The sequence below is a fragment of the Aythya fuligula genome, chromosome 2 (assembly GCF_009819795.1).
Source record: "Aythya fuligula isolate bAytFul2 chromosome 2, bAytFul2.pri, whole genome shotgun sequence".
Taxonomy (NCBI): Eukaryota; Metazoa; Chordata; class Aves; order Anseriformes; family Anatidae; genus Aythya; species Aythya fuligula.
The window spans coordinates 110,322,918-110,349,269 of NC_045560.1; the positions used below are offsets into that span (position 1 = coordinate 110,322,918).

Below are 26,352 nucleotides of genomic sequence, written 5' to 3' on the forward strand. Positions count from 1 at the left end.
CTGCTGTAATACGCTTTTTTTATTCCTGAAGTTTTTATGATGATGAAATGGCTGGGTTTTCATTGATATAATTGGATAGTAAGTCAAAGCCAGCTGTTACATCTTCTGTATTTCCCATTTGGCTGAGAAGATCATGATCTTCATGTAATCCAGTCACATACTGCTGAAAAGCAGAGAGTTTTTCAGCAAAGTCAGTAAGTAGATGGTAAAAGAATGAAGATTGATGTAGGCAGAAACTGTCATTACCCACTGAGTTGAGTTTTCATTTTAGTGATTTTCTGCTTAACTGGGGTTCCCGTCTCTTCTCTAAGCATACAAAAATTCCACAAAATCTACAGCTTGCTTTTCTGTTTCTTTTCTCAGAAGAGAGTCATCTTCTGGGTTCATTGAATGATTTCTACATCCAGTTAATGTATGAAAGCTTATATTTTGTTTTCATCTTTGAATTAATTTTTTTCATCTTGAATTAAATGACTTGGGCAGAAGAAAGCATGTTTTCACGTTCTCCATTTTTGATAAAACTGGTATCTGGTTTGCTGCAAGTACAATTCTAGTTGCTCAATCAGCTTTCATGGTTCTGAAGTACAGATAAGAAGTTTCCTGTCATGAAACTCCTGTGTGTTTTTCTTTAGTGTTGGTTATGTTGTGTTTTATTTTTAAGGCCTATATTATGTTGATGTTACTTTTGTTGGTAGTGCTGTCCACAAAGTTGTCAAAGGAACTCTTTGTAAATACAGTATATATGAGTTTTACTGCCTTCATCTCTGTCAGTGCCTCATCTTTCTGTGCATTTTGAGTCCTCTCCAATTTTTTGGTGAAGACACACGTGTTAAAAATGAACACGTTACTTTGCTTTTCTGTGATAGATCACACTCTTTTCCTCCGTAGTAATTTAGCATTGACTCCACCATGTTGCTGGAAGGAAGATGAGTGTGAAGCTGATGCTGGACATCAAGCTACAGCTTAGTTTTGCACCCAAGTATATCATTATACTCCAGAAATAACCTGCGTGGTGCAGGCTGGCTAGTAAGAGAGAGCAGATTTGGAGGGTTTTACGTCACTCTGTAAAAATCAAGGTATCCCAACCTGCTTCCTGAGAATTTCTGCTGCAAGATATTCAGTAAAAGGCTAATTACTATGTTATTTCTGCAGTTAGCTTTTAGCCATCCTTGCGTCGTGCGCGAGCGTCACCTGGCTGCAAGGAGAAGTATGTAGGGCCCTCCTGCACTCTGTGCTCGATGCTGTGAAGAAAGAAAACCAACTCTAGTGCCTGTGATTGTCGCCTGGCCCAGGAGGCTGTGTCCAGGGGATGGGACCGAGTGCTTCCAGGCCCGTTATGGGTCTGTGGGTGTCCCTCAGCTCGCCATCTGGGGCCCTCAGCGCAGCCCTTTTGTCCCCGGCCGACTCGAAGCCAGGGCCTGCCCACCGGGTGGCAGCAGGCTGTTGTACACGGCTGTTCCCTGCCCAGCTGACTCCTCCTTTCTCCTATTTTGCAGAACAGCTATATCTCATTATTTCAATCCGGCAGTTTCTGCTGTTTTTTTCAGAAAGTGATGGCGCCTTCTTTGTAGGTCTCGGTCACCGGGGGAAGCCTGGTGTCATCAGTGCCTCCCTCAGTGGCTTGGAAGTCTCAAAGAGTTTATTTTAATCCTTTTGCAGGAGTACAGTCTGTCAATAAAAAGTAGATATGGAAAAAATATTTATTAAAAAAACATTTGCTTAGTTTGGGTTGATTAGATCCCAGCTGCCTGTCATCTTTATTTCTTCCCCCATTCCCTTAGAATATTCTGCCACATGTACAGACAGCTCCCAATCTCCTTCCCAGCTCATCATGCACACAAAATGCCCTTTGTTTAGTGAGGATTGTTCCCCGTAAGGAGCAATGCCAGATGGTAGCCCTTTGGCTTAAAGGGTTACGCAGAGAAAGAACTAGAGGAAGGGAGAATCACAGGAGCCTCCCCTGGCTTCCTGAATAGGAGCTGGTTATCACACTTGAAACTTCTGTGCCTCACGTAGTATAAAATGATCTTTCTGCAGGCATATGCTTTTGAACTTCTGTCTTTAAATGATCACGTTTAGTTCAGCTTAATTTAAACCTGCATCTTTGTATTCTGTATGTTTTTCGTAGGAAACTGTTCAGTTTTTAGAATTCAGGTGCTAGGTTTTATTCTCTGAATTTTTAATATATGTATATATATGTGAGAAAAATGTTTGGGAAGAGGGGACAGCACTGGTGAGCCTGAAATAATACTGTACAGGAAAGGCTGTGGCCTCAAGCACTGTCTGTAGTTACTTCTTTCTTCTTTGCTTGTATTCATATGCTTTTTTTAAACAACAACTATATAGAACAACGCCAAGGAGATGTGTTATTTTACTACCTTTTTGGGTTAAAAAATTGTTAACTTTTATAGCCTTTTGTATTGGTAAGTGTTAGTCAAATCTTGAGAATGTCAGGGCTGACAGCTTCGAAACTATTTGAGCTTATTTGCATCAGTGACTTTCATGGAAGATATAATTTTCATATAATTATAATTTTCATTTTTGCTTAATTGCATAATTTTCATTTTTGCTTAATTGAGTGTATTTAAATTCTAGTTTCACCGATTTATGTTAACTGGAGATGTGTTCAGCAAGGACTAATGTTGCCTTAATCTCTTTCCCTAGTCTGACCTGAAATGTGTCCAAGATGCAAAAGGAGGCTCTTTCTACAGGGACCATTGTCCTGTGTTAGGTGAGTTGAAGACAGTGTAAATTTGTTTTGATCCATCTTAATTATACATGTGGGTTTCTTTTCAAATGTAATCTAAAATGACTGTCCTTCCTGGTGAACTGTAAATGGTAGCATTTCTGTGCATTAATAACGAACTGTAACTCCTTCCTCAATATTATTTGGTATCAGTGTGCCAGACTGATGGCAAGGGAGCTGTTAAATGTTGAACGAGTAATAAATAGTCACATGTTGTGCGGTGTATTTCTAAGGAGCTAAATATCAATGCATTCTTCTAGGAGTTTTTGGTATTCAGAAATGTTTAACAAGTAGCATATACTCGGCCATAAACAAACCTATTTGAACACATAATTTAGCATATTATTTTGTGCTAATACTAGTATATGCTGTGAAATCTTCGTTGTGGTTTCCCGTATCTGCTATTGCACTGACACATTCCTCTTGTGTCTTAGCTGGGCTACAAATAGGTGCGGAGTAAATAATAAAAATAATTGCCCAATATTCTGTTTTTTTTGAAATACAGTCAAGTTGGAATAAAGCTTATGAATTCCTAGGCACAAATGTCTCTGTTATCTAACACAGAATGTTAGGGATTGGAAGAGACCTTGAAAAGAGACCTTGAAAGATCATCATGTCCAATCCTCCAGCTGGAGCAGGAACACCTAGATCAGGTCACACAGGAATGTGTCCAGGCGGGTTTTGAATGTCTCCAGAGAAGGAGACTCCACATCCCCCCAGTAGCCTGTTGCAGTGCTCTGCCACCCTCACTGTGAAGAAATTTCTTCTCATATTTAAGCAGAACCTCCCATGTTCCAGCTTGCACCCATTGCCCCTTGTTTTAATGTGTATTTCCTTTGTGAAACATCTGGTCATAAAATGGGATACTACAGAAAATTCTGCTTTTTGACAGCAATAGTAAAAAGGTGAAAACAGTAAAGGTTTGACTTTATTTATTTATATTAATAAAAAAAAATGTTGTCCACAAGGCTATGTACTGTTATGTAGAGGAATTGTTTGGAAGTAAAAATGCAAGTTATTCTGATCTTTGTATCTTGCTTGTGTACTTGAAGTGAGTTTTGTCACTTGAGTCTGACATGAGTGCGAATGTAAAAGTGGGAATAGGTTCTTTGTTACACACAAGTAAACCTAGGTCCTCGTGCATACCCTGCATTTATTTCAGTTCATGTTTTAAAAGTACAGGTCTATGCTTTCTACATGTAGCTTGCTTTTGGGTAATACTGTGTTTGAGTGCATCAGTGTTAATCACTGAAGTTAGTAGGAGACTGTTTAAATTCTTTCTCTTCTACGTTATCAAGTTGCTCTTAATGGATGACAACGAACTTAGTTCATCATTCTAACCACGTTATGCTCCATCTTCTCAATCTCACTCTTTGATAGAACATCTGTCCCTTTCATTTGCATTCTAAACATAGTTCACAGATAAGTTCATGCTGTGAATTTAAATCTATGCTTGCACTAAAAGCTAGAAAGTTATATTTGAAGCTTTGTGTTATTTAGAGTAGAGTACTAATAACAGTTCAGCAGGGGCCTAATTAAAAGAGTAGTCAGGACAAAGTACTGAGGCTAATTTTGTTCAGTACCTCCTCAGTGACCTTTATGATGAGGCAAATCCAGTCCCAGAAAATCTGCAGGTGACAGCAAATTGGCTGAACAGTGTAGTGGAAAGTAAAGCTTTATTCAGAAAAATCTTGAGAAAGTGAAGAATTTGGTGAGTGGAGACCTCACGGACTTCAACCAGAAGTGGTTAGAATGGTTAAAATAACACTATGTACCAGGACAGACGTGGAATTGTGCATTCCTAAGTGAGGAGCCTTGCCGAGGAAGACACGGGTGTTGCAGTGAATACCAACTATGACGGCAGTATGCCATTATTTAAAACAAAGCAAACTGGATAGTGGGCTGGCTATATGACAGTCACTCAGATTGGAAAAGATCTTTAAGATCATCTAGGCCAACCTATAACCTATTACTGACACGTCCACCACTAAACCATGCTACTAAGTTCTACATCTACACATTTCTTGAAGACCTCCAGGGATGGTAACTCAACCACTTCCCTGGGCAGCCTATTCCGATGCCTAACAACCCTTTCAATAAAGAATTTTCTCTTAATACCCAACCTAAACCTCCTGGGGCAACTTGAGGCCATTTCTTCTCAATGGTGAAGAGGCTGTGTCCAGTTTGTGTTGACACTTTCACCCTCCACACTTTCAGTTCAAAAAAGTTTTTTTTTAGAAACTCTACAGGTTCTGTCTGATGTTGGTTTGCCAAAGTGGTTAAGGGACTCTGAGGACATGATTTACAAGGAGAAATAGCTGGGCTTGTTCAGTCTGGCAAGGAAGAGGTGAAGATGTAATCTACCATCTACTGCTAATTGAAGGGTGACTGAAAATGCTCATACTATTGTAGAATGGCTTGAGTTGGAAGGGACCTTGAAGATCATGTAGTTACAAGCTCCCGTGCCGTGGAGGGGGAATGCCACCCTCTAGACCATGTTGCCCAGGGCCTTATCTAACCTGACATTGAACAATTCCAGGGATGGGGCATCCACAGCCACTCTGTGCAACCTGTTCCACTGCCTCACCACCTCTGAGAGAAGAATTTCCTCCTAACATCTAAAATGAATCTTCCCTCTTGTAGTTTAAAACCATTCCCCCTTATCCTGCCATTGTCTGCCTGAGCATAAAGTTGTTCTCTGTCTCTTTTAAAAGCCTCCTTTAAGTAGTGAAAAGTTGCAGTAAGGTTTTCCTGAAGCCTTCTCCTCTCCAGGCTGAACATCTCCAGCTCTCTCAGCCTTTCTTCATAGGAGAGGTGCTCCAGCCCTCTGCTCAACTTCACTTTCAGAACTGAGGTAGACAAAGCCGTAGCTGACCTCAGATGGTCATTGCTAGCTCAGCTTTGTGTGGAATATCAGACCAGATAACCTTCAGACACCCCTTTCTCCAGTTAACACTTCTATAAATTTTGCTCTTTCTTCCCTGTCTAATCATAGCTGTCTCTGGAACGTTTGTCTTCAGATGATCAGTTTTCTCTCTAGTGAGTTTTTTATTGGTAGCTTTTCTGTAGAAATATTTTTTGACTTTGTCTGTGCAGGATTGGCTGTTCCCATGTTGTGAGTGTTTTGTTGCAAAGGTAAAGGGTGCGGACTCAAAATAGCGTTCTGTCTATAGGTCCTTTAAACAAAGACCAGGATGGAGAGAAATCACTCTGACAATGTGGGTGGTCATAGAAGTCAACGTCCATTGAACGTGAGCATCCACTCATGGCCGTGTTTCCTCTCTCAGCAGTTTCTTCTAAAGCAGCATTGTAGTCTCTTCTTGACCATTAAGTCCTTTGCAGACATTGCTGCAACATCTGGTGTGGATTTTGGTCTCTGGAATTGGTCTCCCTCCAAAGAATGTCATTGTCTCTCTGCATCAAACTAAGCATTTCTGCTCACTACAATGTGAGGACCCCTCCTCCATTATTGCCTCTTGCTTGGAAGAGGAAAAACACTTTTTTTCCCTTTAAGGCAGCAGTGTTATTAAAGGCTCACCCTCTCCTTTGCCACTGACGTTGCTGTTGAACTCCATCTATGTGAGTTCTGCAGTTGTCACTGCAGTTATCCAGTGGACAGTACCAAATACCATCCTCTTGTTCTGTCAGCGAGCAGATATACAAGTTCATTCTCAGCAGTTAACACAGCTTGATGTACATGGATGTATGCTGCTTTCTCCCAACTTTTGACTTTTCACTATGAAGTGTCTCTTGAAATCAGGCATTGTCTGGAGAAGGTTTTTGCACAAAAATTCGCAGTATTTTTCTTTTTTGCCAATGTTTTCTCCACATTCAGGAACTGACCCAATTAAAAAACAAAACAAAACAAAAAACAAACCATTTTCTGTGGGCATTCTGCTTATCTTTCAGCCTCTGAGGGGGTACACAGCACTTTGTATATGATGCCTCAAAACTATCAGAGATAATTTTGATGTCTAGCACCATAGCTGTTACCATCCCTGTTAGAGGTCATACTGGAGCCTGTCACAAGTATTTATCATTTACTGCTTTCTCTTTTTGCCATGTAAACTCAATGAGAAATAGATAATTCCATACCCAGGGACTCAGGGTTCTTTTTAACCTGTTCACCTCCCTTTCAGCTCTTGGCCACTCCAGTTTCATAGATACGGAGAGGTTTTGTGGGTATCAGTTCTGTGTCGGAAATGAATTTGTGTTGTTTAGATTGCTTGGAAAATTAATGTGGTCATGCGAACATTTTCTTCTCTTTCCATTTCAGGTGAGCAAAACGGTAACAGAAATCCTGGTGGGCTGCAGATTGGTGACCTTGTAAACATTGACCTTGATTTGGAAATTGTACAGTCTTTGCAGCATGGTCATGGAGGATGGACTGATGGCATGTTTGAAACCTTAACAACAACTGGAACAGTTTGTGGCATTGATGAGGATCATGACATTGTAGTACAATATCCAAGTGGCAACAGGTTTGTTATGTAGCCTTCTGTCACTGATCTCACAGACTGCCTTTGCCTTCTGCACTTGTGATCACTTGCTGCCAGAAACATTCTGTTCTCCTTTTCTGTATATTAAGATTTCCCTGAGAATTTTTATATTGCTTTTGCAATGTGTTAACGAAGACTTTGATAGTGCAGCTCTCAGATCTTTAAAGATTTAAAGCTTTAGGGAGAAAAGTTTGCTCCCTCTCATACTTAGTGATAGTTTGAGTCCAAAATAATAAAGCTATGGAGTATCTTATTTCTAAGACAGTGTTTTATACAGTATTTTATTTTTTAAAATTACAACGTATCCCATGGCTTTAAGGGGGAATGGTAATGGTAGTGTGTTGTGGGGTTTCAGGAAAAGGGGTTAAGATGTGAGCTTCTTAAATTGAGGATCTCATCTAATCATAGACTCTTCAAGCTTGGAAAAGACCTCCAAGATCATCTAGTCCAACCATCCCACTACTACCACTATCTACCCCCTAAATCATGTCCATGAGTACCACATCCAAACATACCTTAAACACTGCCAGGGACGGTGACTCCACCACCTCCCTGGGCAACCTGTTCCAATGCCTGACTGCTCTTTCTGAGGAGAAATTTGTCCTAACTTACAACATAAACCTCCCCTGGCACAACTTGAGGTCATTCCCTCTAGTCCTATCACTAGTTATCTGCAAGAAGAGGTTGACCCCCAGCTCCCCACACCTTCCTTTCAGGTGGCTGATAGAGAGCAGTGAGGTCTCCCCTGAGCCTCCTCTTCTCCAGACCAAACACCCCCAGCTCCCTCAACTGCTCCTCACTGGACGTGTTCTCCAGACCCCTCACCAGCTCCGTAGCCCTTCTCTGGACACACTCCAGGGCCTCGATGTCCTTCTTGCAGTGAGGGGCCCAAAACTGAACACAGTACTAGAGGTGCGGCCTCACCAGAGCTGAGTACAGGGGGACGATCACCTCCCTGTCCCTGCTGGCCACACTACTCCTGATAGAAGCCAGGATGCTGTTGGCCATCTCAGCCACCTGGGCACACTGCTGGCTCATGGTCAGGCAAGCATCAACCAACACCCTCAAGCCCTTTTCCTCTTCACAGATTTCCAGCCCCTGTGCCCCAGGCCTGTATTGCTGAATGGGGTTGTTGTGACCAAAGTGCAGGACCCGGCACTCAGACATGTTGAACTTCATCCTATTGGCCTCTACCCACTGACCCATCCTGTCCAGGTCTCTCTGCCCAGCCTTCCTACCTTCTGGCAGATCAACATTTCCCCTCAGCTTGGTGTCGCCTGCAAACTTGCTGAGGGTGCACTCAATTCCCTCATCCAAATCATCAATGGATGGTCCCCAACACCGACCCCTGAGGAATACCACTCATGCCAGCTAGGTTCAACTCCATTCACCACTACTCTCTGGCCCGGCCATCCAGCCAGTTTTTAACCCAGCACAGAGTGTACCTGTCCGAGCCATGGGCTGCCAGCTTCTCCAGGAGAATACTGAGGGAGACCATGTCAAAGGCTTTGCTGAGATCTTGGTAGACTAATCAACAGTCATTCCCTTGTCCACCAGGTGGGTCACCTGGTCATAGAAGGAGATGAGGTTGGCCAGGCATGACTTGCCTTTCACGAACCCATGCTGGGGTGGATCCGATCTGGCCCTATAGGATTGTGACAGTGGAGGTGGAGTGGCAGGTCTCTTACTGTTTCCACCTGACTCTCGGGGGGATGACTCTATTCCCTGTTCCAGACTTCCAGGTCAGGAGGCTGAGTACCTGAGGATAAGTGGTATGACTATTAAAGACTTAAAAAAAAAAAAAAAAAAAAAAAAAATGCATTGAGAATCACAGCCTTTTCCTTATCCATAGTAGTCATGTTCTCTACTGCATCCAGTAAAGGATGGAGGTCCTCCTTGGCCCTTCTCTTACTGTTAATGTATTTGTAAAAAAACCTTTTTGTTCTTTTAGCACAGTGGCCTGGTTGAGCTCATGCCTTTCTGATTTCTTCCCTGCATAAGCTAGCAACTTTCTAGTCCTCTCCCTTCTTCCACTAGACATAAACTCTTTTTTTTTTTCTTCAGAGCAATTTTATGCTTGATGCACCCTAGAGTACGGTTGGCCCTGCTGGCTGCCAGGGCTCACTGCTGGCTCACATTCATCTTGTCATCAACCAAACCTCCCCAGATCCATTTCTGCAGGGCTGCTCTCCAGCCTCTCATCCCCTAGTTTGTACCTAGAGCCAGGGTTGCCCTGTCCCAGGTGCAGAATCCAGCACTTGCTCTGGTTGAACTTTGTGCAGTGCTGATTGCTCAGCAGTTTAATCTGTCAACATCAACATCACCTTATACATTCCAGTGTTCCCTCTGGATATCGTTTGTTTGTTTTGTATTACTTCGTAATGTTAAGCTATTTTCCTAGCTAATGCGAGCTGAAGGGGTGCAGGTACCATTATTTCTGAATGTCTGCAGAGCCAGTCAGGGGAGGTAATCTGTTCTGTGGTTTCTTTCCTAACTTTGTCCTTTATAGAGATCATCTGATGCTTCTCAGTGAGATCAGACAGTTGAGTGCAAGTCAACCCCAGACCAAATGATATAAAGGACACACCACCGTATTAGATACTATAATAAAATGCAGCATAAAAACAGCTGAGTGTCTGTAAACCAATAAAACTTACAGTACAAACAGGGATAGCTTGGTTAAAAATGGAGGTGCATCTAGGCCACGCATTTGATGGAGAACATTTTTAAAACTGACTGTTGCATCTTCTTACTTGGGAAGAGGCAAAGTCATGCATTCTTTCTTTGTTGTTCTCTTACAGTACAATCCTTTGTGAGATGATTTGAATCTTTCCAAACAGACTGACTTGCCTTCTTCTCGCCCTGAAAAAATAAATGAGTTGTATAGCTACTTTCAGGACTATTACGTTGTTGTGAGCTTGCTTCTCGTTTCCCTGGGAGGATATTTCTTCAGAAGCGTACATCTCTGAGGGTTACTTGGCAGTATTAAACTAAAGAGCCATAGATGTGTATAGGCAAAAAAAAATGGTTAGCAGGATATATGATGTGATATCAAATTGTAGAGAGCTTTAGGTATACAAGGAGATTATTTTAAGCATTCTTTCACTTCCTAAGTTTATAGACTCTGCTTTAAATGATTCATTGTCTAGGTGGACGTTTAATCCAGCTGTTCTCACCAAAGCCAATGTTGTCCGAAGTGGAGATGCCGCTCAAGGTGCAGAAGGAGGCACCTCTCAATTTCAAGTGGGTGACCTTGTTCAAGTCTGCTATGACTTGGAGCGAATCAAGCTTCTTCAAAGAGGTCATGGAGAGTGGGCTGAAGCAATGCTTCCTGTAAGTACTTGTATGTTTGGACTATTAGGATCGTACAACTCATACAATTTTTCTGATTGTGATTATTAAAGTACCTGGAGGTTATGGGAGTCAGTTGTGACTTTGTTCTAAGTCGGAGAAAGTACATTTCACTAAGCAGGGTAATACTTGCTCAGCTATTGTAAGCTGCCTAGCCTGATGAAACTTAGTTAAAGGGATTAGTGACTGTACTATTATACAACAGACTTCATAAGATCTGTGTTTCATTATAACTTTCATATTTCTCAACATTTTATTTTTAGTATTATTTACATTTGATGTTTTCTTCAATGCAGACTTTGGGTAAAGTTGGTCGCGTCCAGCAGATCTATTCAGATAGTGACTTAAAGGTGGAGGTCTGTGGGACATCGTGGACGTATAATCCAGCAGCTGTCTCAAAGGTGGCATCAGCAGGATCCGCTATAAGTAACGCATCTGGAGGTAAGTTTGAAGAATAACCTGTAACGTCTGTATGATGAGTAGTGGTGTTAATCACAAAATTGTTAAGTACTGGTATATCATTTGTATATATGAGTTAATATATGTATATATGAGTTAATATTTGTATATCTGAGTTAATAAAACTCAGACTCAGGGTTCAGCTAATCCAATGTTAACTTCCCAGAGAGACACAAGAATAAGCTTGCAGTGGGTATGGAGATGTTACTCGATCTTCTCTTGATAAGATGCAAAAACTCCAAATTTGTGTTTCTGTTTGGCTACAGTACAAGTATAGTGCAAGCTTGGAGGGCTTTAAAACGGCGCAGCTCTAAGGGCTTTAAAATTGAAGTGATTAGAAGGGATGTTAGATTGGAATAGGCTCTGAGGCGTGAAGAGTGTGCCACTGGGTGTAGCAAGCAGTTCCTTGTTTAAAAGGTGTTGGGGGATAACAAGCATAAGGGAGGAATTTGTTGCAAGCAGCTACTCAGGATAATATTCTTTCCTTAAATGTGTTGTCTTAAACTTAATTAGACAATCTTTAACTAATTGCAGTGGAAGATTATTTTTTTTTTAGTCTAACATAAAGTTAAGCTAGAAGACTAAAAAAGCCTGGTGTGTAACATGTATTTTTACACCCCCCCTGCCCTTTTTTATTTCATAGTAGACAAACTATTTGTGGTTAAATCAACTTTGTTATGAAATATGTGATGTGATGGCCTCTACTATGTAAAGGATACTGGGGTGCAGTGTTTCCTCGAAACTGAATAGTAAATTAAAGCTGCCATTTTATGTTGGTTTGTGTATTACTATGTACATGTCGTTAGGAACAAATTTGACACGTTTTTCTGTTCTTGTGTGACTAAAATCGTAATCTTAACTGTGCTTTGTTTAATAATTGCAGAGAGATTGTCCCAGCTATTGAAGAAACTATTTGAAACCCAAGAATCTGGAGATCTCAATGAAGAATTGGTTAAAGCTGCTGCCAACGGAGATGTTGCTAAAGTGGAAGATCTGCTAAAGAGACCAGATGTGGATGTGAGTGTTCAGTTCTGGAGGGGGCTTGTTCTGGGCACCTGTAATACTGAAAGAAGTTGTCCTAGATAACCCTTGCCAGACAGTACTGTGTCTGTTTAGAGGTAATACAACTGGTTCTAGTGTCTCTGCTATTTGTTGTCCTACGAAACGTGCTGGGGAACATATAAAAATGCTTAGTACCTTTTTTCACTGGTCAAGTTTTGTGTTACGTTGTCTGCTGTGAATTAAAATACCTTTAGGCATGTGTTTTCCAGAGTCAGGGCAGAGAGACAAACGCTTGCAATTAGCAAAGGGTCTTGAACTTCTTTTGTTTTGAGATAAAGGGAAGGAGGATTGATTTGGGTGGGTTTTGTGTGTGCTGGTTTTGTTTTATTTTTTTCTTTTTCTAATTCATGAGGTAAACCACCTAATGTGCTTTGTCAGGTACTTTTTACCAAACTGTCTAATCACATAACAGTGAAAAATCTAAAGTAAAATGTTTAAGAATTATAGGACTTCCTTCAGGGAACATGTTTTGAAATCATGAGATGTTTTTCTCACTACAATGAAGATTAAACTCCAGTAATTCTGAGGGGTAATCTGTAGCTCAAGATTGTACAAAGCATGGTATTTTGTTCAGATTGACTGCTGTTCTTGACACAAATTAGAAAATGATAATGAGAGGGAGAGAGAGTTGTCATCATTCTGAGAACAGAGAACTGGCATCGTTCTGAGACCTGTTCTCAAAATCTTGCCTTTACAGTAGCCCAAAGGTGGTTGTTTTTTTTTTTTTAATCCATTTGTCATTAAGGTCTTGATGTTTGAAGTAAATCCCTTTGGTGAGTCTTTCCTTCAATCCAGATAATTCTATAAAAATGATAAGGAGATCTTCTCCTAGGAGATCCTAACGTATGTCAGAAATACAGCTGTCTAAAAATAGTTCTGATAGCTTTATGTGCTGTGATATGCTGTTGCTTTAAGTTTTCTAAGACACTTGCATGTATACTGTGTCTCACAGGTGTGCATGTGTGTATCTTGCAGATGATCTCAAAGTATTAATATGCTTCCAGGTAAATGGACAATGTGCTGGACACACAGCTATGCAAGCAGCTAGTCAGAATGGCCACGTTGACATTTTGAAGTTGCTTCTGAAACAGAATGTGGACGTAGAAGCAGAGGTAAGTTAAATATTATTAAAATATGCTCTTTTTGTCCCTTTAAGTTTTAAACTTTGCTGTGTACAGAAATACAAAGTGTGCCTGGTGACAGGCAAACTGCTTTTCTTGTTGGTAGCTAACTATTGAAAAAATTGCAGTGTAATTGGGCGTGTAGGGAAATAAGGTTTTAAAACGGTATATAGCCAGGGTGCAAGGAAATGAATAGGACTATATTTTATACAAATTGCCTTTCTTGGACAGGGTCTTACAAAGTGTCATGTGTTTAGTACAAGATGTGTAGCTTTGTATTTAAAAGCTGCCATTCAGTGTGTGCATTTCTGTTGTTTTTTTTTGGGGGGGGCGTGAATGGGATGTGGGAGAGATGTGAGATTACTTTTCAGTTTCCTAGTGGCTATGACTTCTACAGCGCACAGGACTCTGACCTTCAGGATATTGATTCTGTGTCTCACTGATACCTTGTGTACACCTGTCCCTTTTGTTCCTCTTTGTTAGCTATTGGGAAATTAATTGCGTTTTTTGCTGCCTATGATCAGTATTTGTAAGGCACCAAAATCTTTTAGGAAAAAATGTTTCCCAGTTACTAGAACTGATTCCTTATTATATCACTATCTGCCTTTTTTAAGTAGGCAAAATGGATCTTAGATTGTTCTAATTTTCACCTGAGGGTTAAATTTTGGCTTCATGGGGAGACAACATCACTTTCATTTAAGTAGTAGTTCACTTAATCTTTTCTTGATAGTTTGCACTATCTGTAATGGCTCTATTAATGCTCTGTTAATTCTTCGGAATTACACAGAACTTATTTTGGCTTTCTTGCATTAGATGAACAGTAAGTTGCAACTGCATTTATTTTAAGAAAATAGCAGCCTATTTGATAGCATTATATCTTCTGATAAATGTTTTTTTTAATAATTTTTATTTTTTTATTTTCTCCATTGGGGAAAAATACGGGAAACATAACTAAGTACATACAGCCTTCTGTAATGTTTTTATCTAGATGTAGTTATTGCGGAGATGGTTTTTAAAACAATTTGATCTTGAATTTGCTCTAAGTAATGGGGAATTGCATACATTATTTCTTTTTTTTTCCTGTTTGGATCCTTTTTCTGCTTCCCTGCCTTGCACTGTTCACTGTGTGGGTCAGATAATTCTTTTAAATGTCACAGTGAGTGGAAACCCTCTTTTCTTACCATAATTACATTCTCAAACTAGCCTTCTGCTGACAGTATTACAAAGGTTGAATACCCAGTTCTTTAACACCTTTAATTATGTGAAATATAACCTGCATATAGAACTGTGTAAAGCTAGTATGGGGTTCTAGTGGATGAAGCACCTTCTTAATTTCCTTTATTTCATTTCAGTAGTAGAGTGCAATAGGCCAGCATGCTGCTTGTGGCATTCAGAGGAGGATACTGTCAGGTGCTGCATCTCCAACGTCAGATACTTACCCTGTTCCTTATATACAGTGTTCACTTAAAAGAAAGTTTGAGGAGAGAGTAATACAACTGCCAACTCTCAGTTTAAAATGGAAGGATTTCTTGTTTATTTTTTATTTTTATTTTTTAGAATGATTGTTCCTGGGAGAATTTTCTACCAGCAGATTGTAATATTTGTATTTTTAATTGATTTTTACCTCTTTTATACTTAGACGTAATACATTGGTGGTGTAGCCTTTGTTCATTTTGTGGAGCACAAGAAGGATCCGTCAAATTTGTCTTTCTCAGAATATAAATTAAAGTTTAATAGAGTGCTCAGAAACTAACAGTGGGCCCAGTCATTGTTTGGGTAACAGAAAAACACCTTTCTATGCTTGGGCTCTTAGCATTATATTAACATATATTTTAGGCCTTAGAAGATGCTGCAGAGCCGCTCCATTAAGCACAGAGCAAAACTTTGGGCTGTTTACTTCACTGTCTGTGGCATGGAAGCAATGGATAAAAATCCTTGCTTTGCCTTCTTTGCAAAGCGTATTTATTCATGGTGACATTTTCTGGGGATGTCCTGATACTGCTAGATAGAATGTGTATATTGTTATACAGAGATTCTTTGTTCTCTATTGTTTGCATTTTGATCATTTTTGTAATTATTTCAGCATTTGAAAAGCATTGAGGTTATTTAATTTTCTTTCTTTGAAGAAATTGCGAATGTGTAATGGTTCAGTGTAAATTCATCATCTTGTTGAAAGGAAATGTGGAGCACAGTGGATCAAAATAATGTTTCTGCTTTAGGACAAAGACGGAGACAGGGCTGTCCATCACGCAGCCTTTGGTGACGAGGGTGCTGTGATCGAGGTTTTGCATCGAGGCAGTGCGGATTTGAACGCTCGCAACAAACGGAGGCAGACTCCACTTCATATTGCGGTCAACAAAGGTCATCTACAAGTTGTGAAGACTCTGTTGGACTTTGGCTGCCATCCTAGTCTCCAGGTAATGTAAATGTTGACATGGATTCACTTCTTGGGTATTTAATTTTGATTCGCTTTGTGTGGATGCTATGTATAGGTGATAGAAAAATTATAGAAAATAGGATTGAAAGGAACAGATCTTGTGAAGCTATCTGTCCCAGCATCTCCCCTAACATGATGAACTGCAATAAAAATAATCCTATATTTATGTATTTTCTTGACACCTAGATATAGGCACCTGACTTATTCAAACCAGTTTGTGTTAACTGGTATTTTCACAGCCTGTAGTTATCTGTAAATGTTAACTTTTTCTCCTGTTTAATTCCTCCTTTATTGAATCTGCAGCTGTTTGCTCCTTCTGCAAGCCACAGCTTTGCATTTTTTTAGCTGGTGATGCTGTGGAATGTTTCATTAAAAAAACAAAACAAAACTTTCTTTAAGAATTGACCTATCATTGTTAAAACTGTTGGGCCAAATTCCCTTTTAAATTCAGGCTTTTATCTAAAAAGCTGTGATGCATAGGGCCTCCAGTACCAGAATTTCACAGGGAGTGAGTTTTATCCATAATTAATGTGGCGGAAGCTGCGGCATATGAGTGCAGCCTCCTGTTGAGAAGGTAGAGGAGAAACCAGCTGTCAAATAAGCAGGCATCCACGTTCTGCAGGAGCTGAACGCAGCCGCCTTGTGAATGCAGTGCATTAGTAGAAGAAATCAGAAAGGTGGAGTTTGAAGAGGTTTGCAACAGAAAGAAAAAACTGTAATGTCCCAGGAAAATCAAGATATATTGTAACGACATGTTAATTCTCTTGTTTTGCCATAATGTCAAAAAGGATTTTTGAAACTGTATATCCACATAACAAAAGATGAGCAAATGTTCTTAAAATTAGCAAATACAGTGATTGTCCATCTGCTTTCACCAGGCTTTGCAGGCACTTGCTTGATCTGGCTGAGGGATGAGCGGTGTCAGCTATCCAGCCCCTGTTTAGTATTTGTTGAACATCAGATCAATAAGGAGTCTGTTGGGTTGAGTCCTGTAAAGGGTGGCTGTTTCAATCACATAATGATGGATGAGGTACGGATAGCCAATGTGGGTATCTTGAGTTTGAATTATAGAGGTGTGTTTGGTCTGAAAAGCTCAGTAGAATGGTGCTGTGAAACTCCACCTGGAAAATACAGTTGTCACTGAAAATACTGAACTTTCAGATCCTGCCTGCATTCAAAGGAACTCTCATGTGCAGCTGTGAGCTGGTGATTGATTTTGGTGGATCAGAGCACAGGAGGGGCAGACTGAAGCATGACTGGAATTTAACCGGCCAGCTCTCTACTATTTAACCCAATTCACTGCGTAAACAAAAATGTATATTAGCCTACAAACAGTAAATTCAGGAAATAGGATCAATTGAAGTGAATAAAAGCCGCGTGGTTTAATTTTGGCAAACTGGTTGACACTGGTTCAAGTGTTTCTATTATTTGGCACTTTTTGTTTGGCAGCTGGTGATTCTCACTGTAAAGTTGGTAAAGATTTGCTTTCATACTGCAGTGTATTGCTAAAATGTTCAGTTCCTGTGTTTATCAGTTACCAGCTGAGTCAGTGTCAGTGACAAAAGCCTTCCTGACTTATATGGCATTAGAATTTTACTGGAAGCATAAATCTGGAGAGTTTGCCTATAGAAGCAAATAAGCATAAATGGATGTGTTCCCTCACTGTTAGTCATGGGGCATTCCTTTTCAGTTCTACCATTCGAGTCCTTGAATAAATAATGCACAAATTACTTCTAGGAATAAAAAGCATTTTCCCTTATTTGGGATATTAGAAAAATACAATGACAAGCTAAAAATATGAGTTCTTTGCCTTCAATTATGCAGTGAAATACTTTCACGTACCTTGTGTAATGTAATCTGGTATTTGCCATAACAAGTTTAAAAGCTTAATATTGCTCGTGACATTGGCTTTTGCTTCGTGGAAAATGATGTGCTTCAGTTAAAACAGCAGACGTGCCTAAGTTTCTTACTTGGACTACGTTTTGGTTTCTGTTCTGCTTATGCTTTTATTTCGTAGTGTCTTTTTTCGTATCTCCATTTCTGTGGTTAATTGCTAGTTTGATCTTGGCCATCATCCCTCAAAATTCCCAGCCTTCCCCCGCCTGCCTAGTCTCCTCTGTTGGGTTAGTCTTTGTTGCTGTTACTCAGAAATTGTAACTTGGGCATCAGTTCAATCGGGATGTGAGGCATGGGGAAGCTGATGCCTACACCGGTGTCCTCAGTTCTGTCAGATGGACGGCATGCTCGAACTCTGGAGCACTGGGAGCTGGGTAACCACAGAAGACTGGGATTACTGGGATTACCTACTCAAGGGTTTGCAAAACCGGAGCAGGATCAGAAGCATCTTGCTCTGAACTTGGCAATACAGCTCCACTTTTAGGCGTGAAGAGCTGTTGTGTGTTTCTGTAGTCGGTTTTCCTAGTGATATCTAAATGTCTCTTCTCTTTAATGTGGATGCATGCAAAAACTGATCTGAGTTGTTTCTGGCTTCAGGATTCTGAAGGCGACACTCCCCTTCACGATGCGATAAGTAAGAAGCGGGATGACATCCTGGCCGTGCTGCTAGAGGCTGGAGCAGACGTTACCATCACCAACAACAACGGGTTTAATGCTCTGCACCACGCCGCGCTGCGAGGAAACCCCAGGTAAAGATCTGGTTTTAAAGATTATTTTGTCATCGCTCGTGAAAGGAAGGCAAGTGCATGGGAGTGTAGAATCATGGTGTTCTTTCAGCAGGTCCTGAAGCCTGCATATAGTTGTATTTCTTAGATGTTGATGTTGCTTAGGTAGGAATTCTTTCTAATAGTTGAATAGCCATGATTAGAATGAAACTGATTGTCTTAGGTCTTGAAAAGGCGTTTAGATGTAGAGCTTAGTGATACGGTTTAGTGGAGGACTGGTTAGTGTTAGGTCAGAGGTTGGACTTGGTGATCTTGGAGGTCTCTTCCAACCTAGATGATTCTGTGATTCTGCGTGCTCATCCGCTCAGTTTAGCGCTGTGAAGTGTCTCCAGATGTGTGGGAAACTGCACGTGGTGGCTGTAGAATTTTGCAAATAAGAGTTTGGACAAGTGAAAAGCTCTTAAGTAGGATCTTAAGAAAGCATTTGTAAAAATGTTCTTCTCAAATACTGGAATTGGGAAAGGGATTTGAGTTTTTAGAAATACCTGAGTAATTTTTAAAGACACCGTGTGGTTATAAAGTCATCTTAGGGTTCTTGTATTAAATTGCATTTGACAGTATAAGACACATTTAATTTTGTTTCATTGAAAGCACCTACAGAAGGAATTTCTTATTTCAGGTTTTATATAGCTTCTCATTCTAAAAAAGTTAGTTTCAAGGCATAATTAGTTTTGTGCTAGCTGCATGCTGTACCTCTACATTGAATCTTCAGTTAAGGTAGTTTTCAAAAATGATTACGTAAACTTTGTGGAAAAATTGCTGTCACATTGTGGATAAATATTTTTTTTCAAGGCTGTCATTCTGAAAAGAGTTCAGTAATATGTTGTTGTATGGTGGAGAATTGGGTGTGCTTTGCATGAAGAAAGGTGTATGTTTACTTGTTTAACTTCACTGTATTCTGCTGTTTTGCCTTTGAGTGAAGATGGAGAAATAGGAGGTGTTTATCTTAGATGGGAATGAAATCTGGGTTAGTCTCTTAGTATGTAACTGTCAAGACTGATGGCTAAAAAATAAATGCAAGTATTTATGTGTGTATAGGAATGGAATCGCACTTCAAGTTAAAAGCAGTGGTTGGAGTTTTTGATTGGAACAATAAATGTATTTACAGTTTCCTCTAGGGTCTGTAAAAGGTCTATAAGAGATCATTTAAAGGATGTGGTTAAGGGAGCATGGGTTTGGTGTTCAGAAGGTGGTTCTTTCAAGTCTGAACTGATAACTTCCTTGTTTAATGTGAATTCTCCATATTTATGTAACAGCCTTAACCAGGAGTGCTGGTTGCTGTCTCCAGTTACCTAGATGGAGTATTCTTTAGTTTTCTGTTTTGTGTTGCCTTCCCTAGGCTCCTGTAACAGTTGGCTTGTGTGAAAGTACCAATACGAGATGCAGGGAAAGCGTATAAAAAAGCATTTCTTTAGAGGGATGCTGCAAATTTTTCTGTGGGTGAATGTTTTAGAGGCTGCGGGCTTTCTCTTTGATGAAAGGATCGAAATTGTGGTTTGAATCAGTTCAGTTGGACAGCTGGCAGAATGTGAGGCATGGCACAGTTTTTCCCCAAATCCTCTCTCCTTTACAAAAGTTTATACTGGAACAATAAGAAAATGGTTCCAGTATTAGTGCTTTGAACCCTGTGTAGGTAACTCCCATACGTGGGTTTTCACTAGCATCTGGACAGGTTAAACAGTTAGGTATCTACTTCTTTGGTTGCAGCTGTATCTGAGCACTTCTGAAACAGGTAAAACAGAGAGAATTTTATCCCCATTGTGGAAGGTGCTGTTTCTTTTGTTCACAGAATTAGATGTTTTACACATCAGCCTGGGAAGAAATGAATGGAAATAAAAATGAAAGAAACAGATTGTGGAAAATTTTCACTGTCTTGTGCTTCCTTCCCCTCCCCCAAATCATTACTTGATTCCTTTTATTTACAAGTTAAGCTCCGTTTCCTTTCAGACTTTAATGATGGCCATTTATCTCATTATGTTGATTATGTAGTTCTCCCACTGGCCTCTTTCTGAATGAAAACAAACACGTTTTTTTATATTTGCCACCTTGTCTTTCTGATCTGATACAGGATGATAGATGCTGCCAATCTGTTAAATGCACTGGGCACGGAATGTTTAAAGCACTGTTAAAAATAACACTCTGAAGTTTAGTTTGTAACTGGCATGGGTCACAAGCAGAACATATTATATTCTGCTCGAAACCTTACTTAAGGACCTGTTTTCCCTAAACTAAGCTTTCTTACTCCACCTACGCTGGAGTTTCTTTGTGGCTTCAGGCTGTGGTGCCTTATATGGAATGCACTGCACTAAATTCCCCTTAAGGTCAAATATATAAATATATAAATAATTGTTATTCGTATGAAAATTAAACATATATTCATGCATTTATATGTGCATATGCATTATATACATTCACAAAAACAATATACTTAATGTGTATGTAAGCATTGATAAAGTCCACATTCATATTCCTGGTTATTGATAATAAAGTGTGTGTGTGAGTGCTTGAACTCACACACACACTGAAGTGAAATAAATTTCTACAGATTTTTTTACAGTCGATATCATGTAGCTATTTGGGACCAATTCCATCTTCAGAGCAAAACCTATTTTAGTTCTTGAGCTCTGAACTGTGCTGACAGTAGGGAGATAAGCCTCCAAGCAGGAAAAAAAAAAAATAAACTGTTGAGGAGAGCACTTGAAAATTTCTCATTTTGCAGGTGAAAATACTTACATTCTATTTTTTAACATTTGAATAGCAGACAAATATTAAGAGAAAAATAGCATTCTTTTTTTTCAAAATGCCTTTTTTTTTTTTTTCTCAGCAGTTAATCCACAATAGTTTTGTAGTGTTTTCCAACACTAAATGTATAGTGTGTTTTGGAGAACCCCCTATTCTAAGCGGAATATTTCTCCTTTCAATGATTCGCTGCTGTCCATACCTTTTGAATTGGTACAGAAACTTCTTTTTTTGTGGTGATGTATGATGATGAAAGTATAATTCAGGTTATGCTCTAGGTAGATCTGAACTTGTTCATGGAGATAGAGATAAAAACAGATTTGAACTGACATAGAGGGAAGTTAAAATTTTATTTCATACATAATTTTTAACCGAATCAGTCATATTAAAAGTGCATTTATTTTGGACCTTTTTCAAAGTACTGTGAACCTCAAAGCTTGTCAGACTGCCTCTTCAGTGTTAATGAGATTTTTCAGACAGAAAAGAGGAGAGGAAAATCTGAGAATGATGTACAGATTGGGTATATTTCCCATGTTTTCAACTTCAGGATATGTTTGATCTATTCACATACCTGTGACTGCAGAATTTTCATCTGAAGACACGACTGTGAAGCGTGGGCATATTTTCTATCCGTTGCCCCAGTTAGCTGTAGATTTGCATTGTATCTTGTGAAGAGAGCTTTATTCACACTGCACTTAGCATCTGAAATAGTGGCTGCTTTTTGAGCTGACCCCAGTTTGCACATATCTGCCACTAGTTCTTCAGACCATGTTGCGTTTTGCTACATTTTAGGTCAAAAAAATTAAAATATTGGGGTAAGATGCAGACTTACAGTGCTGTTCAGTAGCAAGGAGTATGTGTATCACATTTAAGTTCATAAACTTTAATAAGCAAATAGGAGGTGGTGTTTCAAAATGGAATTACATTTTTCCCTATGGCTGTTGAATTACTTCTCATAGATCTGTCCTTGGTTTTAGACTTGCAGATGGTTTGAACTGGTTGGCAGTGGGATTTTTTTGACTGCAGTGATCTGTGAGAGATGGGATGTGTCAGCTGTTGTAAGAGTGTCTCAGGGCTTCTGTGCACTATAGCCATGGAAGTCCTCAAAGAGACAAGTTCTGAGGTAATCGAAGAGCTGTTAAATTCTTTTCTAAAACAGTAAAAGTGATCTTTGATTTCATAGTTGCTCTTCAGAAAGTAAGTGAAGTTTAGTTGAAGCTGAATGTTTTTTAAAAAAAAAAAAAAAAAAGGAAAGCATGCTCTTAAAACCTCTTACTGAAGCATTATGTCAGAAATGCTTTGAAAGAAAACTTTTGTTCAGATTGGTTTAGAGAAGGAATATAATCTCCATGGGCAGACCTATAATTAGATAGCACATTAGCCTGTAGCTGTTGAGGTCAGTGACAAATTTGTTATCTTTAAATAGTAAATAATGTGCCCAGCATGTACAAGATGACAAATACAGCTCCTACCCTGAGGAGTTTCTTCCCTTGTATGATTTAAAAAACAAACAAAAAAACACAACTCCAGAAAGTAGTAGGCCTGCTGTATACTACAAATACTGCCCATATTTTCATAATTTTTTTGGTCAGTTCTGTTAAAATGGCAACAGACTTGAGAAAAAATACAGGAGACAATAAATCATTGGAAAATCTGTTTATTTTGCTGTTTGCCTATCTTCATAAAAGTTATGAGATCAATTTTCACTGAATATGGACAGGATATTAAAGACCAGTAGCTGTTTATTTATAGACACCACCTTGAAATCATGGAATACAGAACTTACTATGCTTTTTGTTACCTTCTGTCTTCAAAGTACCAGGAATAATCGAACTCCTCTGCAGAGAGGGCTGCATAATTGCTCTGAAGAGGCTTAGTGTCCGGGTTTAAAAACACGAAAAGTCCTGTAGTGATCAATGCATAGCTACAGCTGGTTGAAGGGGACCAAATCCATTGAAGAGGTGATTTGGTTCCATTTTACCAGCTTTAGCAAAGCATTGGAGTGCAGGAAAGTTATAATTCAACACAACATTTCTAAGGCCCTTTCTCTAGACAGACTGCTTACGAAGAACATGGGGCTTTCTCCTGCGTTATGTTTTGTTTCTAGCCACTGCAAATTTAAATTCTGTGATTAATTTGGAGAGGGCAACATGGTAAGCTATGTACCAGCAAGGACTGTACGGTACATGACTGTGTTTATTTCTCGAGGCTCTTTTGGAGGAGTCTCAAGTCAAATTACACTTGCAGTTTAAGCTGTTTTCCATCTCCAGTGACTAAACTCGAGAGCACTGACCAGAAGCAGCGTGCTTACAGGCTCTGCTCCTGTAGGCTTCCTTTGCCTCTCGATGTTAAACTGTACTGGAGAGGAGGTTTTGTTTTCCCACCTCCCTACCCCCTTTGGTTTTCTGGCAGGTTACCTTTTGCAGCTGCTCCAGGGCTGTGGCTGGTTAGCACAAGTGTAAATGTCAAGTGCTTTCAATTCCACCACTATATCTCTGGTTAGTATTAACTTTTTAGGAATGATTATATAATATAGCAGGGCAGATTTTTTTTTTTTTAACTGTTGATCAAATACGTAAGCATGTTTAATGCCAGCAAAACGCAGTTTTTAAAAGAATTATCTGGCACTGCGTCTGATTTTTGCCCAGCTAAGGCTCCTGCATACATTTGTGCATGCTTACATAGCTTTTTTTTTTTTTTTTTCTTTTTACGTTGTGTGCCGAGTTCTTTATGAGCTTTGACTGCAGTGGGAAATAGGAGGCAACATGAGTTCAAGCTATTCCCTAATGACTATATCAAGTATAGTCTGCATCTGCTTGTTGCAGAGCCCGATACTGGTGAGAAGATTTATGTAAATGTATTCCCCACACCATGGATCCTAATAGAAGCATAGCAGGTGTGGTGCTTGGACTTAAGCATTAAAGACGGCTATAAAATGAGTTTCTATTTTTACCAGTTATACAGGAACTGTTTTACAGATACAGCTGCTCAAGTGCACTTTTGGATGGCAATACAGTTGCATGTACTGGCCATATCGGGACAAAAAACGGCCCTGGAAAAAAAGCCGTGTAGCATTTGATAATGTCAGCATCTGTTATCCCTGTCAGTCACACAGTTGAAATGTTTGAGTTACAACTGTGTCAGCAGATGCCCAAAGTTCAGCGTGTGCTCGGTTAAAATTGAACAGCTGATCTAAGTGATGGATGTGACATTTCAGAGCGACTGGGTATGTATTCTTAGAGACATGCTAACGTGGACCAGCAGGAAGCAATGTGGATGTGTAATTTTAACTTCTGTAGCGCTGGGAACTGTCATTTTGTTTCGGAATTGCATTGCGATGGTACACAAAGCAGCAGCGAAAGAACACAACATGACGACTTGTTACCAAAAACTTGTCAAAATAAATTGAAGCTGTTAAAAAGTTGGATTGCATAGCGGAGGCCAAATCAATTGGTGGCGAGGACAGGAACTCCTCAGCAAAATGCGTAAATGCTTAGCAGTTAACCTCTCTGTAAAGCTGCTGGTAATAGCAAATTGCTTCTAGGAGCCTGGTCGAGTTCAGTAGCATCACTGCACTTAGAGAAGACACTACAGTTTGATTTGTTTCCCACTGTAACCCAGTTTTTAATTTAGATGTTAAGACGCCATTGCCTTTGTGCCAAAATATCTGCTTATAAAAGAAATAGCTTTCAAAGAAATTTAACATTTTACTTAGGCAAATGGTTCTGATAAGAGAATGTTTGTTCTTGTGTACGTGTTATTCTGTAGTTTCAGGTAACAAAAATAGCAGGCTATGTATAATAGCTATTTGAGAATTTATGTGAGTATTTAAAAATAAGGTTCTCCATCTAAAAATGGCGCCTATTTCTTTTTTTTTTTTTTTCTGTTATTTTTCCTCCTCCCGGACTTTTCAGTAAGCACATGGGTAGAGTTAGGACATTTAATCTGGGACAAACGTGTCTACTTTGCATGCATGTATCATGTAACTGTTTTTAGAAGGCTGCTATTATGAATAGGAATTGCTGGACTGATGAGCTGGGAGCTTTCCTCATATTTTCCTTACTTCTGAATTTTATAATGAGCATCATAGGGATGGTATGTTTAAATTAATACTGCTTTTGGAGCTCGAAACTGCTGTAGGACTTTTTCCCAATGCTTTGATATTTCTCACAGAGGTCTTACAATTTCCTAGGTGCTGTAAAATCATATTTCCTTGGCCAATTTTCTTATATCTAGCGTTACAGTAAATTCAGTTCATTTGAAAACAGTATTCAAGGGAACTTAACTTCTAAGTGGTAGTTGTCATATGTGTTTTCATTTAGGAATCTGTCAATAGCTTTAATCTGCTGACTGGGAACTGTGGCCTAGAAATCTCTGTATTGTCACTTTCTGTGCATAAACCTGACAGAGCAGTTTGTGTCGCAGAGCTCGGTGAGCATGCTGAATGCTGCTTTGGAGAAAATTCTAACTTAAGTGTCACGTATTAAATGGCAGATGCTAGCATACTCGGTAATTCTGATGATGATCCTTTTCTCGAAATCACAGGATGAATTTCATAGCTGGTTCTGCTTGTGTCCTAATTGCAGCCTGTAGGTGAAATGCCCTGTGGCTGATGTAAATTTAAAGCCTGCTGTCTTAAGCACACAGAACTTGCTGTGATTAACCAAATAATGGCTTGTTGTGATTACCGAAATAATATATTTTGATGACCAAAATAATATATTTCGGTAATCATTTTGGCTTTTAAGGTTTACTTAGGGTCTTTTGAATGAGGTGTACTGGTAATCGTAATTTTCGCTGCTATGCTGCGATCTTAATTAGTCTGTTTTAATTGTTTCCAGCTTCCTTTTGAGTTTTTGTGTGTACAGCTAATGTTCTGCTTATAATCCACAAGCAACTTTTCCTACCCACGTTTGCAGTCACTTAATTTAAGGCTTTGTGATGTGGTACTAACAAGTCCGTGTTATTTTGGCAATACCAGCTGACCCCTTAGCGAGTTAATTTGTCACATGAATGTCATTCAAACAAGGGGGAAGCCTGTTTCTTCCAACAGCTGTTTAGTTTCCTCTTACGGGTTGTTCCGTGCCTGCCAAAAATACATACTTCTTTACATTCCATAGCATTGTATGTTCATATGGGTACATAAAGAAGTATGTGCTCCGAGCAGGTACACGCAGGGGTGCTCAACTACCCCTCAGATGAACCTGGAAAGCATTTTGCTTCCTACTAGTGCTGTCATTAGGTAAAATTCAGGCTG

General features: G+C 39.6%; 1 protein-coding gene across 2 annotated transcripts in view; it reads left to right on the plus strand.

The window, feature by feature from the left end:
* MIB1 (mindbomb E3 ubiquitin protein ligase 1) overlaps positions 1–26,352 on the plus strand; it is a 72,950-nt gene that overhangs the window by 18,177 nt on the left and 28,421 nt on the right. For both annotated transcript variants that reach the window (XM_032183455.1, XM_032183456.1), the window contains exons 5-12: positions 2,665–2,731; positions 7,023–7,227; positions 10,395–10,578; positions 10,893–11,037; positions 11,939–12,072; positions 13,122–13,229; positions 15,458–15,655; positions 18,169–18,320. In XM_032183455.1, the coding sequence (XP_032039346.1) occupies positions 2,665–2,731; positions 7,023–7,227; positions 10,395–10,578; positions 10,893–11,037; positions 11,939–12,072; positions 13,122–13,229; positions 15,458–15,655; positions 18,169–18,320 (1,193 nt within the window). The remainder of the gene's footprint in view (positions 1–2,664; positions 2,732–7,022; positions 7,228–10,394; positions 10,579–10,892; positions 11,038–11,938; positions 12,073–13,121; positions 13,230–15,457; positions 15,656–18,168; positions 18,321–26,352) is intronic.